The sequence below is a fragment of the Pezoporus flaviventris genome, unplaced genomic scaffold (assembly GCF_033815535.1).
Source record: "Pezoporus flaviventris isolate CSIRO_AGI_PZ_B2104156 unplaced genomic scaffold, CSIRO_AGI_Pfla_v1 ptg000013l, whole genome shotgun sequence".
Classification (NCBI taxonomy): Eukaryota; Metazoa; Chordata; class Aves; order Psittaciformes; family Psittacidae; genus Pezoporus; species Pezoporus flaviventris.
In genome coordinates, this window is record NW_026892561.1 from 13,187,897 (window position 1) to 13,212,422 (window position 24,526).

The 24,526-nt window shown below is 39.6% G+C and overlaps 1 protein-coding gene across 7 annotated transcripts in view; it reads right to left on the reverse strand.

Annotated features, from left to right (window-relative positions):
* The window catches only part of FARP2 (FERM, ARH/RhoGEF and pleckstrin domain protein 2), a 73,575-nt gene that overhangs the window by 34,865 nt on the left and 14,184 nt on the right, over positions 1-24,526 (reverse strand). For all 7 annotated transcript variants that reach the window (XR_009743097.1, XR_009743096.1, XR_009743098.1 and 4 more), the window contains exons 3-7: positions 14,614-14,718; positions 13,175-13,217; positions 11,001-11,079; positions 9,307-9,404; positions 7,016-7,130 (exon numbers count right to left, since the gene is read on the reverse strand). Coding sequence is in view for 4 of the 7 variants with exons in the window: in XM_061451718.1 (XP_061307702.1) it covers positions 7,016-7,130; positions 9,307-9,404; positions 11,001-11,079; positions 13,175-13,217; positions 14,614-14,718 (440 nt within the window). In the remaining 3 variants the exon portion in view is untranslated. The remainder of the gene's footprint in view (positions 1-7,015; positions 7,131-9,306; positions 9,405-11,000; positions 11,080-13,174; positions 13,218-14,613; positions 14,719-24,526) is intronic.

Consider the following 24,526-nt stretch of genomic DNA (forward strand, 5'->3'; position numbering starts at 1 on the left):
CGTGAAGACAATCCACTTGAACTAGCTACAGCAGGAGGCCCTTCTCCTTTGCTAACTCCACAGAAACACAAACAGCACAGGACCTGCCAGGACACTAGGACTGGTGACACTGCTTCAGCCACAGTTGTATAAAGTGACCCTGCATCTCCACTGAAAATGATTAGGAATAATACTATGTTTCTTCCACGAGCCACCCACGCCAGTGCATTGATGGAATTGTTCCTGCATTTCCAAGTGCGTTAGCACGTAAGGTACAAGGAAGACAAGGGGAATAAAAATTATTACTCTATTTACAACCAGCTAGTCCTGAAACCAGATTAATCCTGAAAAAAAGACAGTTTAAAAATCCTGCTTTCCAAGAAATGTCCCTCCTTCCATAAATCTGTGTAATTTCATTAAAACAGATGATGAGCTATTTGTAGTATGATCTATTTTCATGCCCTATGCAGTGCCAAGCATAACGTCGGTACTAAATACATTTTCCTGCTACCCTGACTTGCTTTTTTAGGCATGCTCCTTAAAAAATACCTCCTACTTACCTATAGTCATTTTTCAGACTAAACAACCTTTTTGCTCCAAAGAAATTTCTTTTAAATATAAATTGAGAATATTAAAGTGAATGATTATTTCATTTGAATTTATCAGAAGCAGGGATGATGACAATACATATTACCTGCATGTAGGAATGAATTATGAAACTTATTTAGTATGTTAACACTTTAAAAATGGGAGCTGTTTGCAGAAACAATCCTTCTTTGATTCTTAATAAAATGCTCCTCAGACTACAACTCATACATACACAAAAATGGACTGAGAAAGTATACCTGAATGGACATACACTTCATGACAGCATTTCAACCGTTTTCTATAGCCTTATTCATTCTGGAGGGCAAAATACTAATCTAAAATACTACAACAGGAAATCCAAAATTTATTTTGCCAACTGCAGAAACCAGGGATTCAGTGAAGTTCCGACCTTTACAAGTTCAGCCCATATGTCAACCTACCCAAAGGCCAGTGTAACATGACCATGTATGCATAAAGGGATTGCAAAGAACAAACACAGAGGAACAAAAACCCGACTTTAAATGGAAAAAGAACTGCCAGACTACATAGAGTCTTGTAGCTGCATTTCTACCACTGTTACCACCACATGAACTGGTTACATTGAAGAGCTTAAACAGGTAAAGCAGATTTCACTTCCTCTTAATGAAATGGGTAATGCTGGAATAAGTGTTTTTATACTGGCTTTACGTGTTACTAACATAATTTCTTCCATAGACTCCTTACCTGCATCAAAATAGCTCAGATACCATGGTTCCTGTTTATGAAACACAAGATAAAAAAGGTAGATGATAGATACTAATTTTGGCCACAGCTTCTTAGTTACACTTTAAGAGCACTGTGTGTAACTTCCACCCACACTAATTCCTGCTGTAATTCTTCTGAAAAGAGTGACATTAAGAATGAAAGTGGTGCTTTGTCTTTTAAATAGGGTGCTGCTGATGCTAAGGTCACTGCAGGCTGGGAAGGGAAAGGAAACAAAAATTAGGATAATAAAATGGTGACTAGAAAATTGGAGCCATATAGTACTAAAAGTTCTTCATAAACAGTCAAGTATAAGTGATGCAGAACCACTGACTGCTATTTTATGCGCAGATATGAGCCAAAGCACAGCACAGCTCAGAAAGAACTGAAAAAACAACCCAGATTTAAGAGTTTTTACACACAGGACCTGCCTGTATATACAAAACAAGGAAGAGCCTTGAGTGGGGAAAGCTGGTAGCAATGTTGGTCACTCACCCTGCATCACAGTTACAAAGGAGAAACAGTTTGAGAGTAATTGCCCTCAGATGTTTGCTGCAGACTAAGCTGCACAGACCAGCCTGAAAACAATCTGGTCTAATTTTGCTTATCCATTAAGCAGATAAATCTACTTAATCTTCCCCAGGTCAATGGACAACAAACTATCAATTACAAGTGTTTTCCAGCAAAAACTGCTGTCAATGAAACAGGTTTTAGTTTAAAGGTCCCTTACATACATATATAAATTTAAACAAATACCAATTGTGTGCTACAACACTTGCGTGGCAATGGATTCAAAATAAATGCTGTTAAATGTTAAGTGATTTACACAACATTTAAAACCGGTAATTTATAGAGAAGTTTAAAGATAAAGTGTCAAACACTGCATGTGTAGAAAACGTTCAGACTACATAGCAACCTGAAGTTATCATTTTTCTAATTTACAAACAATTCAAAGAATTTAAATCATGGACAACTAGGCTAACAAGCTGTGACAGGACATGAGGGATAACAGTAAAGGTAAACGTAAATCTATCAAGCCTTCAATTTCTTTCCTGATTTATCTATGTACACACAAAAAAAAAAAACAACACAGCCATCTGAACGCAAGCAAATCGTGTTACCTTTAATTCTAGAATACGCTTCCCTCAAAGCAAGTATTCTACTTGCACTACTTGCAGGAAGGCAAAACCACTGCATTTTGAGTGTCCGGGGTGCCAGGATTTAACTGCACCACCCCCAGTACACCATCTTCAAAATATAAACTACTTTTTCTTTTTTTTTCCTTTTATAAACTACAGAAATAAAATCAGTAAAGTTAATTCAGGCTTTTGCTGAAGCAACCAAGTAATGTGCTATACCAGAACTATAACTCATCCTGTTTACTGTTACTACGTTTGCAAATTTAAATGTAAACCTCATCTTTCAATATTTGTGGAATTAAAAGAAAGTATTTGTACAAGTGAAAGAAATAAAAAAGGATATTTAACAGAAAATAAGGTTTCAAGTCCCATCTTTATGAATAAACATTCCTGATGTATTTTATCTGGATTGGATACACACATTATGTTTTTTTCAGGTTTATGTTCTTCTGCCATTTCTAATGGTAGCTACAGTGAAGCAATAAAAAGAATAAAGATTAACATCAAACCACAACTTTCTAATGTGAAGAGACACTCCACAGCATCATCCACAGGGACTGAACACCCTCTGCAAAGCCATACACATCCTCCTGCTCCCCCAACTCACGTATGGCACTGGAAGGCTCCTGCTGCAACTCTAGCCCAAGAAAGTCAAATTGAAGCTCCCGGCTTGATACAACCTGTACACTGGTGTATGAGTAAGGGTGCTCAAGGCAAAGCAATGGCTGCTGAGGAGGAAAACTGAGGCAGAAATAAGATGATGCAGTCGTGATGCAGAGATGAGCCATCCTACCAAAAATGTTCTTTTATCCCTGTAGGCTCTGTTTATATAAGCCTCTGTCAAAAGCAATCATCAGTGGAAGAAAACACCAGTCTTCTGAAGCCAGAGTGGGGAAATAATGTCAACTGAAGGAAATAAAATTTAAAAAAAAAAAAAGAAACACGATGCACAGGGATAATAAGAAGCATTTTGTCCATTTAACTGGACTGCCCATCACCAAGGAGGCAAATGCCCCAGGTCCACACTTCTGCTTGCTCCTTCTAACAGAAACAAGGGAAAAAAATGTGGATGCACTCTGAGAAAACACAGGACCTTCACAACTACTAAAAATGGAAAAGGGTGGCCAACACTCCCTGGGCAAGGGAAGCGAGAGGAGACGTGTAAGGAAGTCACAGCTATTTTTAGGATTGCAGTTCTTCCAAAATTACGTCTCTCTAACAAAAATTTTTCCAAAGGCACAGGGCGATTGGAAAAATGAGTTCAAGGTACTCAGGTATCACTAATGTTCTGTTGTAACCATTTCTAACCACACACGTCAGCTTTTAATCTTAACATGGTTTGAATGTACACTTCCAAAACACTGCCTTAAAATAAGATTTGCAATCATTTTAATAACATGGCTGTGCTAGATGCAATTCTCATTAAGCTAATGAAAAGTACACTTACAAAACATGGAATCTTTTTATATTAACTTTCCACTGACTTCTTCCTGACAGGCGAAAATACAAACTTTCCTTACTCTAAAGAACAATTAGAAGTCACTTGTCTGAAACAAAAGCTCGGCCCTAATTAGTAGAATTAACAGTCCCTCACTGACTCGGGAGACAGTCACGACCTTTCCATCAAGAAAAGGAAGCCAAGAAAATGCCCCACGAGCAAAAGCAACTCAATCAGATCTGGGCATGTGATTAACAAAGAGTTGTTCTGTGGATGGTTTGGATGTAACTTATCCGAGAACTACAAAACCCGCATTTCTTCTCAAATTTTAAAGCAATCAGCCTGTACTGCATAATGGTGTCTAAACCTTTCATGAAGCCATTTGTACCTTTAGACTCCACAGCATCTTGAATCAGTAAGTTTCACAATGGTCTTACGAGCTGTATAAGGATGTTCCTCCTTTAACCATTTGAAGTCGTCTAATTGTTTCAGTACTTTTCTTTTGACATGAGAAAAATAATGAAATATTTCTATGAAATTAGTGGTTTCATTTCTCAAGCTACTGTCTCCTAAGGTGAAGAGTCCCAGCATACATTTTATTTTACTTCAAAATCACTTCAAAACAACATGTGTGTTCCTTCATTGTTTCCACATGCACCTCAAAGGTTCAAAAGCAGAAAAAAAAGTAACAAACACCTGATTTCATCGAGAATTGAAATTGAAATGCCATCAGTATTGGTAATTCAGTATAACTGAAAATGAGTGATCACAAAAAGAAGTTAATTATTGAAGTTCTTAGGAACTGATTTTCTAATAACACAGTATGTTTCTTAGCCTTGAACACAGATGCTGCCCTGAATAACATCCTTGTTCTGTCAGTCAGCAAGAATACCAGAGTAAAAGGAGAATTTAGATGTCTAATATAGTATTTGGATTAAAACACACAACCATAAGAAACTGTGCAGGTGGATATTTACAGCTAACAAAAGCACTCCAAACTGCTAAATCCTAATATGGAAGGTCTCAAAAACTACACCCAATGGGTGAAATCAAACCTCTGTCACCATTTTATCAAACACTTTATCTTAATTTAACCTGTTGCCTCCAAGAACTGCATAACCAATGTTAGGGCCATTATGGTTGGGAACAATCAGGAATTTCTCAGCAATATTAACACTGTGTGCTTAAAAGCTGTGGCAAATATAGAATGCAAACCCTGATCTTCCAAGTAGTATTTTGGTCACACGAGAACCTCCCTGGAGGTTTACCCTTCCACATGCATCATACATTGACTTGTCAGTCTCACCTTGGTGCCTGGCAAGATCCTAGAGCAGATCCTCCTGGAAACTATGATAAGGCACATGGACAACAAGGGGCTGATTGGTGACAGCCAACAGGGCTTCACTTAAAGGCAAATGGTGCCTGACAAATCTGGTGGTCTTCTGTGATGGGGCCATGGCACTGGTGGATAAGGGAATAGCAACTGACATCATCTACCTAGACTTGTGCAAGGCATTTGACACTGTCCTGCATGATACCCTTGTCTCTAAACTGGAGAGGCATGGACTTGACAGATGGATCACAGCGTGGATAAGGAATTCGCTGAATGGTCACACTCAAAGAGTTGTGGTCAATGGCTCCATGTCCAAATGGAGATCAATGAGAAGTGGCTCTCCTCAGGGGTCGGTATTGGGATTGGTGCTGTTCAGTATCTTTATTGGCAACAGGGACAGTAGGACTGAGTGCACCCTCAGCAGGTTTGCCAACGATATCAAGAGGTGTGGTGTGGCTGACACACTGTAGGGCAGGGATGCCATCCAGACAGACCTGGACAGGCTGGAGAGCTGGGGACAGTGTTGAACCTCATTTAGTTCAACAAGACCAAGTTCAAGGTGCTGCACCTCAATCAGGGAGATCCCAAGCACAAATACAGGCTGGGCAGAGGCTGGATTGAGAGCAGCCCTGAGGAGAAGGACTTGGGGGTGCTGGTCAGTGAGAAGCTCAGCATGACCTGGTGGTGTGCGCCTGCAGCCCAGAAACTAGCCGTGTCTTGGGCTGCATCAAAAGGAGTGTGACCAGCTTCTGGTACTTAAAGGAGCCAACAAGAAATCTGGAGAGGGGCTTTTTACAAGGGCCTGTAGTGACAGGACAAGGAGCTGACAGAGGGGAGATTTAGATTAGGTATTAGGAAAAAATCGTTCACTGTGAGGGTGGTGAGGCCCTGGCACAGGGTGCCCAGAGAAGCTGTGGCTGCCCCATCCATGGCAGTGTTCAAGGCCAGGTTGGACAGGGCTTTGAGCCACCTGGTCAAGTGGAAGGTGTCCCTGCCTGTGGAAGGCGGTTGGAACTGGATGAGCTTTAAGGACCCTTCCAACCCAAACCATTCTGTGATTGTCTATTCCAAACCTGCTTACTTACCAAGCTTGCTTACTTACTTACACTGTACACACTGAGTAGATCTTCGCATTTTAAAGCCAGCCAGATTAGACTGTGAAACACACGACCTTACTATACATTGAATGTGCACAGTGGAAGAAGTTGGAATTTCAAATAAAGCATTAATTTATGCAGTTCCTGACTCTGTGTTGGAGTTTATTTTATATTTGTAGCAAATAGTTTCTTTGTCCCTAAGAAACTTTACTTATTTAAAAAATACTCCAGCTGTAAGATGAGGTATTGCATAAACTCTGATAAAAGTTATTTCTCTACCACTCCCTCCATCCTTCTACATCTTCATCATGCTTAATACACAGAATAGCACAATGCAATTGTTTTTTAATAACAGAAAAAAGCAAGGCCTATGCATTTGATGACAAGCTGAACCTAAACTTTGTAGATTGGATATTCTGAAGAATGATTTTGCCTAAACCCATATTCTTATAAGCTCACGATAGCTCTTTGTGAAATGTTATTAAAGGTAAACTGAAAAAATCACTTGAGAAAAATAACTGCCCCACAACTTGGTCCTATGTAACTATCATTACATCCAACTTTACTTGCTAGATGTAACTGGTATTTAATTTATATAACCTTAACATCATCCTATTGTGCAGTGTACTCGACCTCCACCAAGCCAGTCCACCTGCTTCCCAGGAGTACACAGTAAGGGTATACATTAATTCTGACTTACACATGTTTCCTGTGGAACTCCAGAATCTTTCCTTCAATTCTTTCCTGGTTTGGAAAATACTGGTTTGTTTTAAGGTGTTCTCGATCCTCTGATTCATCAAAATCTCCTATTTCAGCTATTACAGAAAACAAAACCATGTTAGAATACTAAGAAATAATGGAAAAGGAACAATGACCAAAAATACTTGGTAAGGAATTACAGAGATTCCAAAAGCCAGAATGTATTTTCCTTTAAGTGCTACAAATCTGTGCATCACACTTTGTACCCAGCTTCATTTTACAAAACATTCACATTTATCCCAAGCAGACTTCCTGGGGATTACAGAAGCATTTCAACATTGTTTGGAAAATTCACACTTTGACTTCTTTACAGTCAAAGATTTGAGACTTGTAGAAGGCCTGCAAGGTGATCTAAACATTTCTTTGTTACAGGTATCTCATACCCAACCAGCATATTTAATTTAAGTTTCCTAAATAGATGTAAAATAGTTATGAACAAGCCTACTTGGCAGGAGGGCATATTACATGTTGAGTATCATAGAAAATAAATACATGGCAAAAGAGAAAGCAGTGTTATGTGACTCTACATTCCCACAGTGCGTACATCTTGAATTCTGGTCTCCCCTTCACATATCCACACCATTCAGAAATTATGCTGTGGATTTAGGAAGAGGTTTACAGAAGAAAAAAGCATAAATCAGAAGTGCAGAACAGCTTCCATCTGATAAGACGTGAAATGACCAGAAGTCTTTGGCATGGGAAAAAAAAAGCATGAGGTAGGCAGAATGTATGGCACATGTATATAAAAGCTACAAGTTGAATAAATACATTTAAAAAAGCTATTTACACTTTTGTGGTAATGAAAGATAAAGTTACAATATTAAATTAAAATGCAAAAGTTCTAAAAAGACAAAAGGATATACGTTATCCTACAAACCTCACAAAAAACTAAGCTGCGAAGCTCATTACCATGGAAGGACACCAGAAACATAAGCAAATTCTAAAGTTAGACAAATACATGGAAGTAAAATTCATCAAGGGCAACTTGAAGAGGTGCAGAGTCAGTCTTCAACTTACAAAGGCCGCATGCAAACATTACAGGATGGATGAAGCAAAGGAAGTATTGCTACACGCTTGCTCTGTTTCAGAGGCCTTCCCCATAACATCTGGTATCAACTACTGTCATAGAAAGGAGACTGGACTATGTGAACTAACAATGCCATCCAAAGCAGCTGTTCTTTAAGAGAACACGGCAATATCCTGCTTAAAATCAAGCCAGCATAGGAAACGAGAGAAAATTGAAAGGCACTTCTGTAAAATAGTTTATCTTAAAAAGAATCATATTCTTTCTCACTTCTGATTTTCTAGTACAGTAGAAGCAAACTAAGCAAGGCCAGACAATGAGATTTTCTCACTAGCTCCACACTGCACTGCTGGAAAATCACGAGCAAAGTTTAACCATGTCGCTCACTGACAGCACACAAACAACTCAGATTTGCTCTCGTAATGAAATCACCATAACTAATATAATTATAATTTTATTATTATATTACAATGCAGAATTAGATAACTAATAACCATTTAGCCGTGCAGCTTTAGTTTCAACCCAGCAAGGAGGCACAAAATCACATTTCTGCAGCTCAGGTCACAGGTTTGTAAACACTGTCATTTGGCAGCTGCTCTGGCTGATTTGGTGTCTGAACACATTCATGTTTTCCAACCTGTTCATCTTAAAGGCCACATTTTAGGTGTTTAGGCATGTACAGACTAAGCAAGCAGCAACATGGGGAGCTTCCAAATTAATTGCTTCCCATTTCCATTTTCACTCCCAGCAAGGAGGAAAGCTGCTGACGATCCTACTGTCGAACTTGTCCTGACACATGTCTAGTTTTACTTCAGCCTAGTCTCTATACACTTATCACCCCCAGCCACAGGGAAAGTGAGAAACGAAGCCAAGGATGCACAGAGGAAGATGGGAGCAGCTGTCTGGAAGATAAAGCATGCTAGTGACCCAGTTTGCAGAGCCAGTGAAAGCAGACAACACGCAAGGTGTTTAGTTTCATACAGTCTCCATAAAGCCAAAGTGATCTCATACATAAGCACCAGCTGTTCATCACCACAGCAAGCCCTGATGAGAATCCCAATGTTCAAAATCAATAGGTTTACTACATGTAGAGAAGGAATTACCCTTGAGACAGAAAATGCTTCTAGTTACTTAAGATTCTGTATGCTATTTAACTAAGGTTAGCAATGGCAACATCACCTGATGTCAAACACAGTTGAGATACTCACACTGGAGAAGGTGAGAGACCAGAAGAGCAGCTGTATTGTCGCTGCAGGTCAGTCGTTCCTCTGCCAAGTCTCTCTTGATTTGCAATGCAAACAGGTACCTGAGAGAGAGTTACAAGTACTGGAGTTATAAGTACCACCCTGACACATGAAAGAACGATGGAACGACTGAGCAAGGTTTTATAAAACCAGAATCTCCTAATTCTTCCTCTCTCCAAAACCAAGATAACACAGAAGTCTTGCTTGCAAGAATGGCCAGATCAAACCAAATAACCCATGACTAATCCAATGCAATTTATCAGCACAAATGAACACACAGGAATACGGAAGCAGGAGCACAGTGCTTTTAACAAGTTTGATTTTTGAAGTAACAGCAGCTGTCATTTTTAGCTGGAAAGAAACTTAACACTTCACATGATTTTATCTATTGGAAAAAGATGGAAGAACATCGTTAATTCTAATATTCTGTTAGGAAGAATAATAAGCGTTTCTGCTAGCACTCAGTTAATTTACTCATTGGTTGTATTTTCCAAGATCACAATGTTAGCAGTCTACAAAGACAGTAAGAAATGAAATTTCCTTTTCTTATACTCCTAAACTCATTTAACTGAAGTATTTCCCAATCAGTTGTTAAAGAGGAATAGATCTCTGCCTAACAGTTTTTTTTAAGTAATAAACTGACTGCAAAACATACAAGGATAGAAGAAAAACATGGCATCCTTGAAAGCATGCTGGTAAGGACCAATTCTGTAATCTGAACTAATTTTAATATATTTTTATGAAGGTATGAATGAATTCTTCAATACACTTACTATAAAGCATACATAACATTAACAGCATTATGAAACACACAGATGCTCTAAGCACAGACCAAAAAATGTTTCATTAATGGGCAAAAATACAGTTCCTGTTCCCAAAAGCTGTGTTCCTAATGAAATTCTTACAAGAAACAGCAATTAACATAAGAAAATCGGGAGCAAATGAAATATTTAGATACTATTTATCATTAAAAGAGATAATTGTACCATATCACAGCAGTTATCATGCTTCTTTGCTCTAAAGTAAGTCTGAAGGACAATAAGGAACCTCTGTGGATCCCTAAAAGGAATTCCAATTAAAAGTAGTACAACTGGGAAAAGCACTAAATGAGTTCTTTAAACACTAAAATCCTGAGTAATGTCCTTGTTCGAGGCACAGACTTCAACCCATGTTCCCAGATGCCAGCAAGTAGATTAAGGTCTGCTTAATTTACCGAAGATTAATTGGCAATCAGCAGAAATTACTCATGATGAGCACCAGTGAAAAAAGGTGAACAGTAAAGCATGTTTGCTAGTTGTAGGATACTTAAAGTATGGACTTCAGAAGTTTAAAAGATAACTCATTTATTAAAATAGGTACTGATTATTTTATATATGTCCTGTTTATAAATTTTTGTATTTCCTCTATATCCTGTCTCTTTGACACCATGGTGTTTGGCAAACCCTACTCTGGACTGTTTTCTGTTTTGAGCAATATTTTTTCTGGTAATGGTCATCTGCCAACATGTGTACGATAAAACTGTGACACTAATGAAAAGTGCTCTTTTGCTCTCACTTCAATGTAAGTTTTGTTTAGCAACAGATACAATATCCCTCTACCTTTACCTTCCTTTTATTTTAGTAAGTAATGCAAATCAACTTCTGCAAAAAATACTTTACCTAGTATATTCCTCTTGCAACTGACCCGGGTCTGGAGGGAAAAACTTTACAGCTAGACGAAGCATTGTAGTCTTTGGTCCTGTAAGAAAAGGTTGTAATTTCACAAAAAACTCTCCTTCATAAGCACATGCATATTATGTTTTCCAGCAAGCAGAGAAATAAAACACACATGAAGCCTAGCCAGCTTTCAGCCTGCCAGCTAACTATAGCGGGCCTATGGGGTACAGATTGTCCACATCAAGAGGAGTGCAGTAGGTAGCTCCTCTGAAAACTACCCATACTACTTCCAAGGTAAGTCTGGAGCCTCAATGCTGTAAAAATAGGCTTGTGCACCACTAAAGCTATAATAATACCTCAAAGCAACAACTTGACTCCACACAAAAGCACTGCAGTGAGAAGTTCCTAGAAGGGGAGGAAGGTGGAGACACATCCCACAGACTCTCCCAGCACCAACCACCACCACCAGAGTGGTTGATGAACTGAATCCACAAGTCCGGCTGGACCAAGCTGGCTCCACGTGGCTCCCAGCATGCCCGTTAATACCCATATCCTCCCATTTTTAACACTGCCTTTGTCAACCTTGACTACAGGAAGAAAACTAATTTATCATTTTAATCTAAACAGAATCCTAAATAACTATTTGGAATAGTCAGTAGCATAACACTTTACAACAAGAAGACCCCATTTGCAACTATGCAGAAAAGCAGTCATAAATTTTAGCACATCCCCATTGTTTTAGACCATTTTGGAGGAATGTACCGTCATATGTACCATCAGGGAACACACAGGCATCAGCCTATGATCTAAAGCCAAGTTTTCCCAGTGCTATTCTATACCACTTATGTGGTATAAGCTTATATATATAATTTATATATTTATATATATAGACCATTTATATGGTATAGAAGAGGATATGGAAAGAGCAATCAAGCGACATTGCAGACCATCGGACCTTTTGACTAAGACATAATTCTTTCCAGCCAGGAGCACAGGAAAAACAAAGCAAGCCTACTGTGTGGAGTATATGAAAAGATGGCACTTGGGTTGAATTAGAGTTGGGTTGAAACTGGGTGGAAATAGAGTGGAAGTATTATATACCCATTCTAAGAAAGCCTTCTTTTACAGATGGTTTAGCTCTTTTGATTAAAAACAATGTAATTAAAAGTTAAAAATATGACCTTAAAGTTAAAAAACAACTCTAGGTGGAATTGGTGATATTTTCTGGCAATCAGTTTTAGGCAGAAGAGTAACTCAGAACTACCTCCCAGTACTAATTTTCCACATTTTTCAATTAAGATTTTGAAAGGAGTAGGAATCCATCACACCCTTCCTGGTCTTGTTTTTCCACAAAGCCCTATACAAACAGAAAACAAGCAAGCAGCTTAACCCTGTTCTAAGGGGAAAAAAGAAAGTTTGATCTAATCTTTCAACATCTGAAGAACTATCATACTGTATTCTTCAACTATTTTTAGCCTTTAAAGTGCATATTGCATTACTTTTTAGAGCAGCATAAAGCAAAGATAGCACTGCTATTGCAATATCCTCCTGGCAAAAGAGCAGAAACAAATTTCACAACCAAAGCAAAGAAGACTCTGAAGCTGCAGCTGTGCACCAGGTGGGCAATCCCTACCTCTGCTCTCTTAGCAAAAGTGCTCCAGAGCACGCTGAGAGAATTTTTGAGAATGACATGGGAATACCCACCCCACTGAAATTCCCTGTGTGCCAGCAAGCTCTGAGTGCAGTTTTGTTTCAGCCCTTCTGAAAGGTGTATCAGGTCTCAGACAAGATTTCACTACTGCAGAGGCCGCCTCCTCCCATACAATGGGTGTAGTAAGTCAGAATATTCCTTTTTCTTTCCACCATAAGACAACACAACTTACAAAAGCTCACAAACAGCAAGTGTTATGTTTCCCTTCAATGTAACACCAGCTGACCCAATCTATCTAGATATTTATCACACAGAAAGAAGCCTACCTTCAGTAAGTTTCCATTCCACCCACCACATACTACATATTAAAAACGTCAGGTTTGCATGCCCAAACAGGAATCACTATCACCCCTACCAAGTACAATTTTCAGGGAAGCATAACCAGTAAATCAAGTAGTAATTGTGAAAGCAACCCACGTAAAGCAGATGCAAATTAAGGAAAACTTCCTTTTTAAAAAGTACTTACGTCGTACTTGCTTAATAACAGGTTTCATAGGCTCCAGCCAAATCTGAAATTAAAGAGAAAAAATTACAAACTGACACTGCTATTTGAATACAATATGAAAACATCAAAAGGAAATTCAAATCAAGCAGTAATTTATGAGTAGGCATTTCTTCCTCACTGCAGTATGGCAGCAATTCCCTTGCATTAAAAAAGTGTACTTATCTATTTGATTTGACATTTATCATGCATCAATAGAAAAACCACTGATCTGTGCTTAAAGCTCATCTGGACAGAAGAAGAGCCAAGTCAGCAAAACCACACCAGCCCTGCCAAGAAGTCGGAAATCATGCCAAAACACACACTGTGCACAGGAGCCAGGTTACAGAGTTACAGAAGGTCTGGAGAACATGACAAGGTCCAACTTTTTTTTTCCTTTCTATCTCTCTTACTTACCGGCTTAAGGATTTTCACTCAGTATTAACTCCCCACATTTGTTTTTCTTCTGACAAGCACATTCTTAAAGAAAGACAATTGCTGTTCTTCAAAAAGAATCATCCATAAAACTAACACTAAAGTATTCTGGATGCTCAACTTTTCTTTTCCCCCATCCCGCTAAACCATACATTGTAAAAAGACAATTATGTTTGGTCCTTACTAGTTACTTCTCTGTCTGAGAGAGAGCTGAGGATCTGAAGAACATTATCAGATGCAGAAACACTTTGGATGCTCTGCAGAAGAAACAGAAACTAAACAAGCTTTACTGTATTTCCTTGGCTCAAGACCAGTGTGTATTAATGCTATCAGCATTCTTTATGTTTCAGGAACATTTTCTGCATGTGAGTCCTAAAACTAGAAAAAAGTAACAGGAAAAAGAGAAGAAAAAGACACAGTTTTGGGAACATTTTCTAGTTTAGAAGCCACATTGTTCTCTTTTCATGGTATAGTATAAGCAACTAGGAGGCTTACAGAGTGTCAGTATTTACCTAGATCAATGATTTTAAAAGCTTGCAGGTCTATGTTTGCCGAAGATTGTATTTATTAGAAAAGTGCTTCATAATGACTCTTCAGGGAAATAAACTGAAGACTCAATTAACTGAAGATATATATGAACACTACCAAAATCACACATTGTAATGCCATTTTGTAAGTGCTCCATGGACTACACTTTGAGCTATGTTTCCCATGTCAGAGGGAAGGAGGATTTAATTCATGTCCTGAAAAGGGGAACACCAGCAACTACTTAACTGCTTTATACATTTGCTTAAGATTTAACAAGTAGTAGAATCTGATTCCTCACCTCTGCTTTGTTAGTTGTTGTTCTGGTGAGCGAAGCAGATTTACAAGAATGAAAGAGATAATCCTACAGGAGACTCCAGCAGACTTTGAAACTTTTGACATGCAACCAACCACATTCACCCCATGTTTTTATTATACGAAATTCATCAGGAAACTGCACATACCCAATATGACTGGATGTTCTGGAACTCAATCCCAAAGTAGTCTGATTCAATCAAATTCAGATGCTTGTAAACTTCAGCCAATAAAGCCTGGCCATAACATTTTGACTGAAGAAGTAAAAAAAAAAAAAAAAAAGAAGAGATTAATATGAGTAAGTTTACAGCAACATAATAATAAAAAAATATAGCATCTTTAAAAACTACAGAAAAACTCTCACAGTTTTTTCACATTATTCTTGTTTCTGTAACATGCAAACATCCAATACACAGGCATGACCCCACACAAACCACTTCCACAGAAGGACTTAATCTGGAAGGGGTCACTCGAGTTCTACATCCAACCTCCTGCTCAAAGCTGGGTCAGCTATGAGACCAGACTAGATCAGCTACACACTATTTGCAGCTCCTTCCATAAACGAGCATCATTTGTTTGTGTAGCTGGACAGTGTGGCTCTCCCCCAGTTACAGTGAGCTGAAGCAGGGGCCAAAATCCCCTTGCTCATACCAACATCAAGGACCACATGGCCCCCTGCAACTTTCACACCAGCAAGACTTGAAACCTGGGCAGATGCTCTGAGCGCATCCAAGAAAGGCTGGCACAGGGCAGTTTGCACCCAAACAGGATTTCACTGCTGATCTAGAAATCTACAGCCGGCCTCAGAGGCAAGCAAGAGCTGCACAAGCAGCCTTCACAGGACCAGCCTGACCACTGCCAGGGATAATGAGAACTAAGCAGAGCTGCTCATCACAGCACATTCAAGGCCTTTGTTCATAGAACTAGAACTCGGCTTCTGCAAGAGGAAGTAGCAGTGTGCGCTTGCAGCCCAGAAACCAACCATGCTCAAGGCTGCATCAAAAGGAGTGTGACCAGTAGGTCAAGGGAGGGGATTCTCCCCATACTCCAGTCTCAAGAGACTTTTTATAATGGCCTGTAGTGCCAGGACAAGGGGGAATGGCTTTAAGATAATAGAGGGGAGATTGAGATTAGATATTAGGAAGAAGTTCTTGCCTGTGAGGGTGGTGAGACACTGGCACAGAGAAGCTGTGGCTGCCCCATCCCTGGCAGTGTTCAAGGACAAGCTGGATAGGGATTTTAGCAACCTGATTTTGTGGAAGGTGTCCCTGCCCATGGCAGGGGGCTGGAACTGGATGAGCTTTAAGGTCTGTTCCAATCTAAACCATTCCATGATTCTATGAACATCTTAGAAATACCCTAACTTTTTCCTTAAGAAAAGCCAAGGTGATAGTATTTATTCTGTTAATAACAGGAAGGCTACAGTTCCCTGCAAAGAAACGAGTGGGAACCTAACACCGCCCTCTCACACCATGATTTCTATGCAGTCATTTGCTATGAATCCCTCAAGAAACTATGAAACTAGCCCTTTTCACAGTGAAGTTGAGGGCAAAGCCACAAAGGCTAGCAGGGTACAGTGGGAGGTAGCATGGTCACTGATACCCACGTTCTACCTTGGACCATGGAAGTAATCCTACAACTGCAGCAACTCCTCCCTCCAACAGAACATGCCTCAGGCATTCATGCCACTGAAGTCTTGTTTACTCGAGAAGTTAGAGTGAGGGAAGACTCTATCACTTTCCCATCAAAGCAAGCACACACCTCTGTAGTTGACTCTTTAAATTCAGAAGTCTTTAAAAGTATTAGGCAGTATAATAAATTAGTAATTAGAATAAATTAATAAAATGAAATGAAACAATCTAGTAGAGAGAATGGGCCACATCAGGTCAGAACAAAGAGAGTTTTAAAAAATAGAAAAGATGGTGAAAGCTGAGGAAATCGTTTCACATTACTGAGATGCATAAAAATTCAGGAGTAATTGCTTCTTATGGGACAGAGATTAACTGTTGATGTTTTTAGAACTGTGCAGTACAGCTAAATACCTTTGTACCACATAAAAAACTCCAGTGAGGAAAAAGTATGACAGCTGTGGAGTACTGCAAATCTGACATAGCTTTGGTAGTCACACTGACATGAATGTCTGAATCCAACGCTATAACCAAGGAGGAAAGGACAGAAACAGGACAGAGAACAAGAAGAGATTGCTCTTCCTTCTCACTTATGCCTTCACAAGTCATGGTTATCTGTAAGGGCAACCATGGGTGTGAAGCATAGATCAGGTGAATTCACCTGGCATAAACACCATTCATTCAGAAAGCTTCTTGGTATCATGCTATATCAGGCTACTGATGCTGAAATCCCCAAACAAAACTATAAGTCAGGAGAAACGATACAGTTCTTCATCACTTCAGTGGATACAAAGCTGTCTGGCTGAGAGGTGACACAATGTGATGAGGAGTGCTCTCTTCTTTCTGGGCAAGTTTTGTGATGTCTAAAATGCCTTTTTTTTTTTGTAAGAACACAATTGGAGTTTTTTTTTAGCCAAAATCTGTGCTTGAAGAAGAGTCTGTTGGTTTGCGTTTTACTTCTTAAATGACAACAATGAAATGAGGAACGATATGGGTAATGGTAAGCTGCATCTTCAGTAGATAACATTCTTGCTATTCTGTCTGAGGAGGCATGTTCCTCAGGCATATTACAGACTCTGCACCACAAGACACACATGCTCCTGGAGAAAGGCACTTTGAAAATTAAATCCTTAACTTTCAAATGAAATACATTTCTTGCTTTGCACTTGTGAATAAATCTTAAAACGCTAACCAGGAAAAAAAAAAATCCTTAAATACAGTTGCAGGCTTTTTTTTTTAAGGTACTGATACCCATGCATTTATTATTATTGTATTCCTACTGTTCACGGGCACCAGAGATTTGAGAAAGGAATACTTTTTAGCCAGCAATATTTGTGGGGATGCAGCAATACCATGACCCACCTCACACACTTCCACCTGCAGAAGATGCGACACACCAGCCTGGCTTTTCATAGATAGAGCTATTAATCCCTAGAAGCTATTGAACAGATGTCCTGTGACCTCAAGTCTCTGGCTTCTCATTTGTGAAATAAACAGTAATTCTGGTTCCAAACACCTTCTGTTAGCACTAATAAACTTGGATTAATTTGTGAAAGTCATCTGGTAACAGACAAGTTTTACAGTCAACTGTGTGCTCTGTCCATTAAGGAAACCATGTCGTGTCCATGGCTAGTTATGCACACAGGCATTAACATCAGATAATAATACATGGGTTTCTCCCATGTGCAGCATTTAAACAGAGTTACACCTCTGTGGCTCCATCAAGTTCCATGCCTGATGACAGTCCAGCTGCCTTCATTCTTCCAAGAAGGTAGCCTGTATGGCATACATACCCCTGGCATCTCCTCCCATTAGACATGAAGAAATTAAGACGGTTGGAGCCGGGACCACTTTGTAACTGATCAAATTACAAAGGTGTCATCCAAATGTTAGAAGTGTAAAATTATTTTGAATGGTCCATCAGTAATGATTTTGGGTTTTATTTACAATAACAAGTTAAAAAAACCCTCATTCTAAGTTGACTATGATTTCATAGTACGTCCTTCAAAATATAAAGCAAAAATACCAATGTCCCATTTTAAAAGAACAGTATTGATTTTATTTTATTTAAAAATTAAAATGGGTTACAAAAGCTAGAGACAGAACCCAAGCTGGTATTATTATGTCTCAAGTGCTGTGGGAAAACTCTTCTTAGAGATGTTTAGTTCCTCAAATTGCTTATTACATTTATAACCACCCTTCCCAAAAAGCTTTAAAAAGTTTTGAAGTGGACAAAATGAAAGTCACAGAGTGGGCAGCTCCACGTCACTGTTTAACCTGCATGAAAGCAGCACAAAGCAAAATCTTTCAATGAAGTACTTAATTACTGTGATTCGGACGTCAGGGCAAGAAGCTGCATGAATGTGTCTCACAAAGGTCCTGTTTTCAATACAAATTCCCAACACGGCATACTTCCCATTCCAAACTTCTCAATTACCCTTTATATTCTGCCAAGACAGCAACAGCTGATATTACTGAATTACTCATTTATTCCAGATAAAAAAGAAACAGGGGAAAAATTAAATAGGCAGCTACCAAAAGCCTTCCCTAGCAACCCAGCTCAATTGCAATTTGCTACCTGCACACAGGAGGCGTAATGTCTTCAGACCCTGCCCAGTGCTAAGCCAGCATCAGGCAAGAATTGAAACTAATAGGAACAAACATTTCAAGCTTACGTTCCTGGACTGAAGGAGGTGTCTGTAGTTTTTACTCAGAAAAGTAAACACATTCTTTGTTAACAATCTGTAGGACAGAACCGTAAAATAGAAATAATGACAGAATAAGTTAAACGACAGTTATTTTTGCTTTATCATCCCAGTTATTTCCTATTTTCCCAAATATCACTACCTACATGGCAGATCCTCCATCTGCCAGAGCATTTTAGTTTAGGAAGACAGAAAAAAAACCTAGCAATGCACAACCTATGATTTTCAGTAGACCATAGTTCAGTATTATCAAAACCAATTCTTTCTCTGTAACTCCCATGTCCACTTATTTTAACTTAAAAACCTAACCCCCCCCCAGTATTTTCATAATCAGTAGTAATCTCATATTCCAAAATGGACAAACTGCTCTTGCTCAGACTTTTGAAAACCAAAATCCGCTTCTGGCAGCAGTCAGGCTGGGGAGGCGGAAAACGTATGTCAATCCAAACCCAATAGTTTGGGAACAAAAGAACTGTAAAGCAGAGGAGTAAAACAGAAAAACTCTGATGCAGACAGAGGAGGCACTTCAGCAAACACCAGCTGACCCTGGAGTTTGTGTTACAGAAATCTGCAGTCCTTGAGAGACTAAATCCTCCAGTAAACAATGTATCTGCATGAGAGTTAGAAGTTGATATTTGACATCAGCACTGACAAGCAGCCAACACTGAATGCTCCATGAGCAACCAAAGAAGAACATCAGCAAGGAAAGAAACCGAACTGATTGCAACAAAGACTCCTTCACCATTCACAGGTATTTTTATTCTTCCTTCTTTTGGTGCCCTTTAGTGATCTTCATGAAAAAGTGATTTCTCACCTTTTGACAAATTAAAAAATAAAACAAAATCAGCAGCTCAGCTAAGCACAGACTTAGTAACTAAGTTACACCAGACTTGTTACTTCCTTTCTTAACCAAAAATACACAAACATCTCAGTGAGTTTATAGCTCTGTTTATCTAGAGCCCCCTTTGTAATCTGTTAGATCTCTGTCCAAATGCAGTGTGATACATAAAAAACGCCTCCAAAACTCCCTATTAATAACTATCATTGATGCCACATATAAACAAAAACTGCATTTATGGATACAGGGTGTACATTTAAACCACATTAGAAAGAAGGAAATAATACAAGATGGGCAAGGAAGCCCATTCACTAACTTTTTGTATTCATGACCTTAGGGCTCCGCATCAAGTTTTTAATCCACAGACTAGAAAAGTAAGAATTGACTTCTTTTTCAGTACTTTATTTGTTCCTTCAATTTTGACTAGAACAAGTAACTTGGATGAAAATGGCTCCTGCTTCCTTACAAAAATGAGTACTGGTAACAACAGATGTATCAAACTCTGGTTTCATGTGCTCAGCCAAAAACTGCTTAAATACTATTTCATTTTGCTTACCTGAAACATTTAACTTTCAGCTTCAATTATTTCAAATTTTCATTTAATCCTTTGTGAAGAAAATAGTATTTTAAATATATGTATTTGTTTTATTCACTCATATACTGACAGGTCCCAACTACAGATTGTTTTACTATATACACCACCAGAGAGTTTGCAGTGCATTTAACAACTCACAGAGCATTGCATGCACACCCTGTGATGCAGGGGGATTTGACAGCCTCATTCAAGGTGCTCCTCACTGCTTCACACCCTTACAGTCTATAACTGCCACTTACTGAAGATGACAAACCTGACTTCTTCCAGAATTGGGTCAAGAGCTACAGAGTCAATCCAGCACCCATGTAAGTTTGTGAAATTTTTTCCAGTTTTCTACCTTAGTCATGGGGACAAACTTTTTTCTGCACCTGAGGCAGCACGGTCCAGCTGCCAGCACACCAGAGCTTTCCTATTTGCAGCAGAAGCCTTCCTACGCTGTGCCAGGTCAGAATAAGCTTTGAGCAACCTGGTCTAGTGGAAGGTGTCCCTGCCCATGGCAGGGGGTTGGAACCAGATGAGCTTTAAGGTCCCTTCCAACCCAAACCATTCTGTGATTCTATGAGCCCTAGCTCCCCCCAAGCCCATCACCAGACCTCATTTCCCACACCCACAGTCTGCACCACCATGCCAGCAGCACAGCCACCAGAAAGCGCTGCTGTCAGAGCAACATGAACATCCACATCTGCCCCAAGCTACAGCCTCGTGGCATTTCTTACTTCATGGTCACAAGACTGAACTTTGGGAATGCACTGCATCTTGAAAATTATTTTGTAACTTCTTCACAAATTCAGATCACTTGTTCAGCCTCGAGAAGAGGTGCCTCTTGGGAGACCTTAGAGCAGCTGCCAACGCCTAAAGGGGCTGACAAGAAATATGGAGAGGAGCTTTTGACAAGGGCGTATAGTGACAGGACAAGGGGGAATGGCTTTGAGCTGACAGAGGGGAGATTTACATTAGATACTGGGGAAAAGTTCTTCCCTATGAGGGTGCTGAGGCCCTGGCACAGGTTACTCAGAGAAGCTGTGGCTGCCCTATCCCTGGCAGTGTTCAAGGCCAGGCTGGACAGGGCTTGGAGCAGCCTGGTCAAGTGGAAGGTGTCCCTGCCTGTGGGAGGGGGTTGGAACTGGATGAGCTTTAAGGCCCCTTCCAACCCAAACCATTCTAGGATTCTATAATTTTTATCTTGAAAACATGCGCTGGGTTTTTTTTGTTGTTGTTTTTTTTTAATTATTGTGTGTCATAGTATTTCTACATGGCAGTGAAATCCAATTTACTTGCATATGGAAGCCGTAAAGCCAAATATAAATTTCTGACCTATTTTAAATTACATTATTACATTGCATATTGGGGATAATTTTTTGTTTTAAGAAAAATATTTCCAAGACTCCCCCCTCATATTTGCCAGACAAATTATTCTAGAAATTCAAACCTAGAAATTCAAACATTTGCGGATAGTTAGCTTTAAACCCGGTGATCATTTAAAGGCTCAAGCAGTGTTAAAGCACTTCTATGCCAAATGAACTGACTCGACCTAACAAACATGCTTTTCCAGAGTGGCTACGCTTCCTGGATGCCCAAAAGCAAGAAAACAATATTTTCTTGACAAGGGAAAAGATCCTCAAGACAAGAGTGAATTATGTGAACAAGATCGGGAAATGTATGCTTAAGTAGACAGCATGCAGAGACAGAAAACGTTCTCAAGTTTCAAAAGTGCTCTTGTGCTGAAATAACTGGAGCACTCGAAATAAAACACGTTGCACTCAGGGAAAAACAAAATGGCACCACTGTTAACACAGTGGTCAACCAACACGTGTTCCCCAGGTGTTCTATACACAGCACACAGAAAAGCCACACACAGAGCAGAAATTCGTGGTCACTTCCATTACTTGGAGAGGAAAACATAAACCCCCAATGCCTCTTTTTCATACAGTGCTCTAGACCACCGGGAGAACAGGTAAGTCACACAAACTAAAACCCTGTACCACATCACTGGAAAGCATTTCACAGGATGCTACTGCTTTACAATTTGGCACCAGAGTCGATGCTTGCTAATAATTAAACATTCAGACGACAGCAGCCACAGTATCATGGAAAGCAGCTGCTTTGGAGAGGCTGATCCCATGCTGCAGCCAGGATCACAGCAGTGACAATGCCAGAAAACTGCACTAGCTGTGATGCTAGGGCTTTTTTCACATGTACTATTTTTGGGCAACCTGATCTAGTTCAAGATGTCCCTGCTCATGGCAGGGGGTTGGAATAGATGACCTTTGAAGGTCTATTCCAACCCCAACTATTCTATGATGCTATGATTCAAATAATCTACAAAGGGCCAGAGCATTGCAACCCTCAGAGTCTTCCTCAAACATCGCTTGCGCACTGGAAAGGGCTCAGCATCGTCAGCATGCTATGTTAAAGACCTGCACTGTTTCAAGCCTATAAACAACTTGGTTGCTGAAATAACCACAGACAGATACAAGTGCCTAGTTACAAAAACTACCTGCTGTCAAAATGTGCAGTCTGCCATTATTAGCCATTCCCAAAACCAAGCCTTTTTCCACTTCAAGAGTTTAGGGCTCATAACTTAACATCTTAAGTACCTCCTTTGTTCATGCAAGCTGTAAATCAGTATAATAAAGCTAAGAAACTAGAAGTTAGAAGACAGTGAATTCACTTCCCCCTCCACACCCTGAACTTTGCTACACACTTGTGCAAACCACTAAATCCATTCCCTCTAACATGCCTGGCCACTTCATATATTTAGACTGTAAGTAGAAACTTGCACTGCATCATTTCATATTCTTCTACATATATATAAATAAAACCACTGAGTTTTAAGTAATTTTAAACACAGACAATACTGTGCTTCCCTTTGTTCATAAAAAAAGATTACTAAAACTGCAAGTCTTACCCCACTAATTATCTTGTGCCTCAGTACCCCCACCTGTGCCCACATCAACCAGATTTGATCTGAGCTTTCCCTGTGAGGTGTTCTGGTACTCCACAATGGCACATCACTTTGAAGAAGTCTTCCTGAAGGAAATAGTTTAAAAAAAAATCAAGGAAATAAGATGGTCATGAAAAATTTTCTGCAGAAGTCAGGTGTTTGTGCAAAATCAAAACTGTACCCACTGTCCTAACATCACTCCCCACTGTACTTTGATCAGAAGTTCAATATCATGGCAATGGGTTAATAAATATCTACAGGCCAAGATAAAGCCAAAGCTTTATTAACTTCCCTCTTGCCAGAATGAGTCTTTCCTACATCTCTGGCTTCGAGCTAGCTAGCCGAGAAGCAGCGCAAGAGGCGCAGTGATGCTCATCCCCGCATGATTTCAGTTCACACAGCTCTAACCCAGAGTCTCTAAAAAGCCCACTTTCCTCTTTTTTAAACTAATACAGGCATTTTACCACTGCCCTTTTGTGCTCTGGCTCCACCACATGCTGTGGCCAAGCCTTCTGCCAAGGGCAGACAAGAGGACAAAACAGCAGCTTGGGTAGCAGATACGTCAAACACATCAGTCCAGGTATCAGCGCTGAGAAAGTGGAATGGCAACTGAGCTTGCATGGGTTCTACCACTGAGGAAACACCATCTCTGAAGGCTGGCCTGTGCAGTGAGAAGGCATTAACAGTTAAAATACTTCACTCCCCTTCCTCAGCCTGAGGCTGGGAAGAAACAACTTCTTAAGTGATGTCTTCAAGCTTGCTTTCACCATCATGAGAGCACTCCAAATGACAGAAGCATGTGTGCACAACCCAAAGACGGTGCTACAATTGTATTAAAAAGGCATCACAAGTTCTACTACACCTGAAAAGAGAAAAATAAGGAGCGATATACTCCAATTTAGACAGCTTGATTTTTTTGTTTCCCCTCGACATTTTGTACCTGTGGGTTTTGACCACGGAGCTCAGGTCAAGGCAGCAGCACACGCAGAAGCTTTTCAAAGACTTCCAGGAGTTTCTGTGAACTCACAATATAGAACTCACAATATAGACCACTTGGCCTTTTAAAACTCTTAACTTTATTAATGAATTACAGATAAATGGATCTTACCCCCTCCGTATCCAACATCACAGTCTTGAAAATTACATCTTTTCCACTACGTATCATCACCACATCACAGGGTTTTTTTAATATTCAATTTATATGGTCTGTCTCTTACACAAGTAGGCAACACTACCCTTGCATTTTGTTGCAAGGAGAAGCAGATGACACACAGGTATACTTTGGCAACCCTATCTATTTAAATGCACATTCACAAGGCTGTGCTTCTCAACATCAAGTCCTTTTTTTTTTA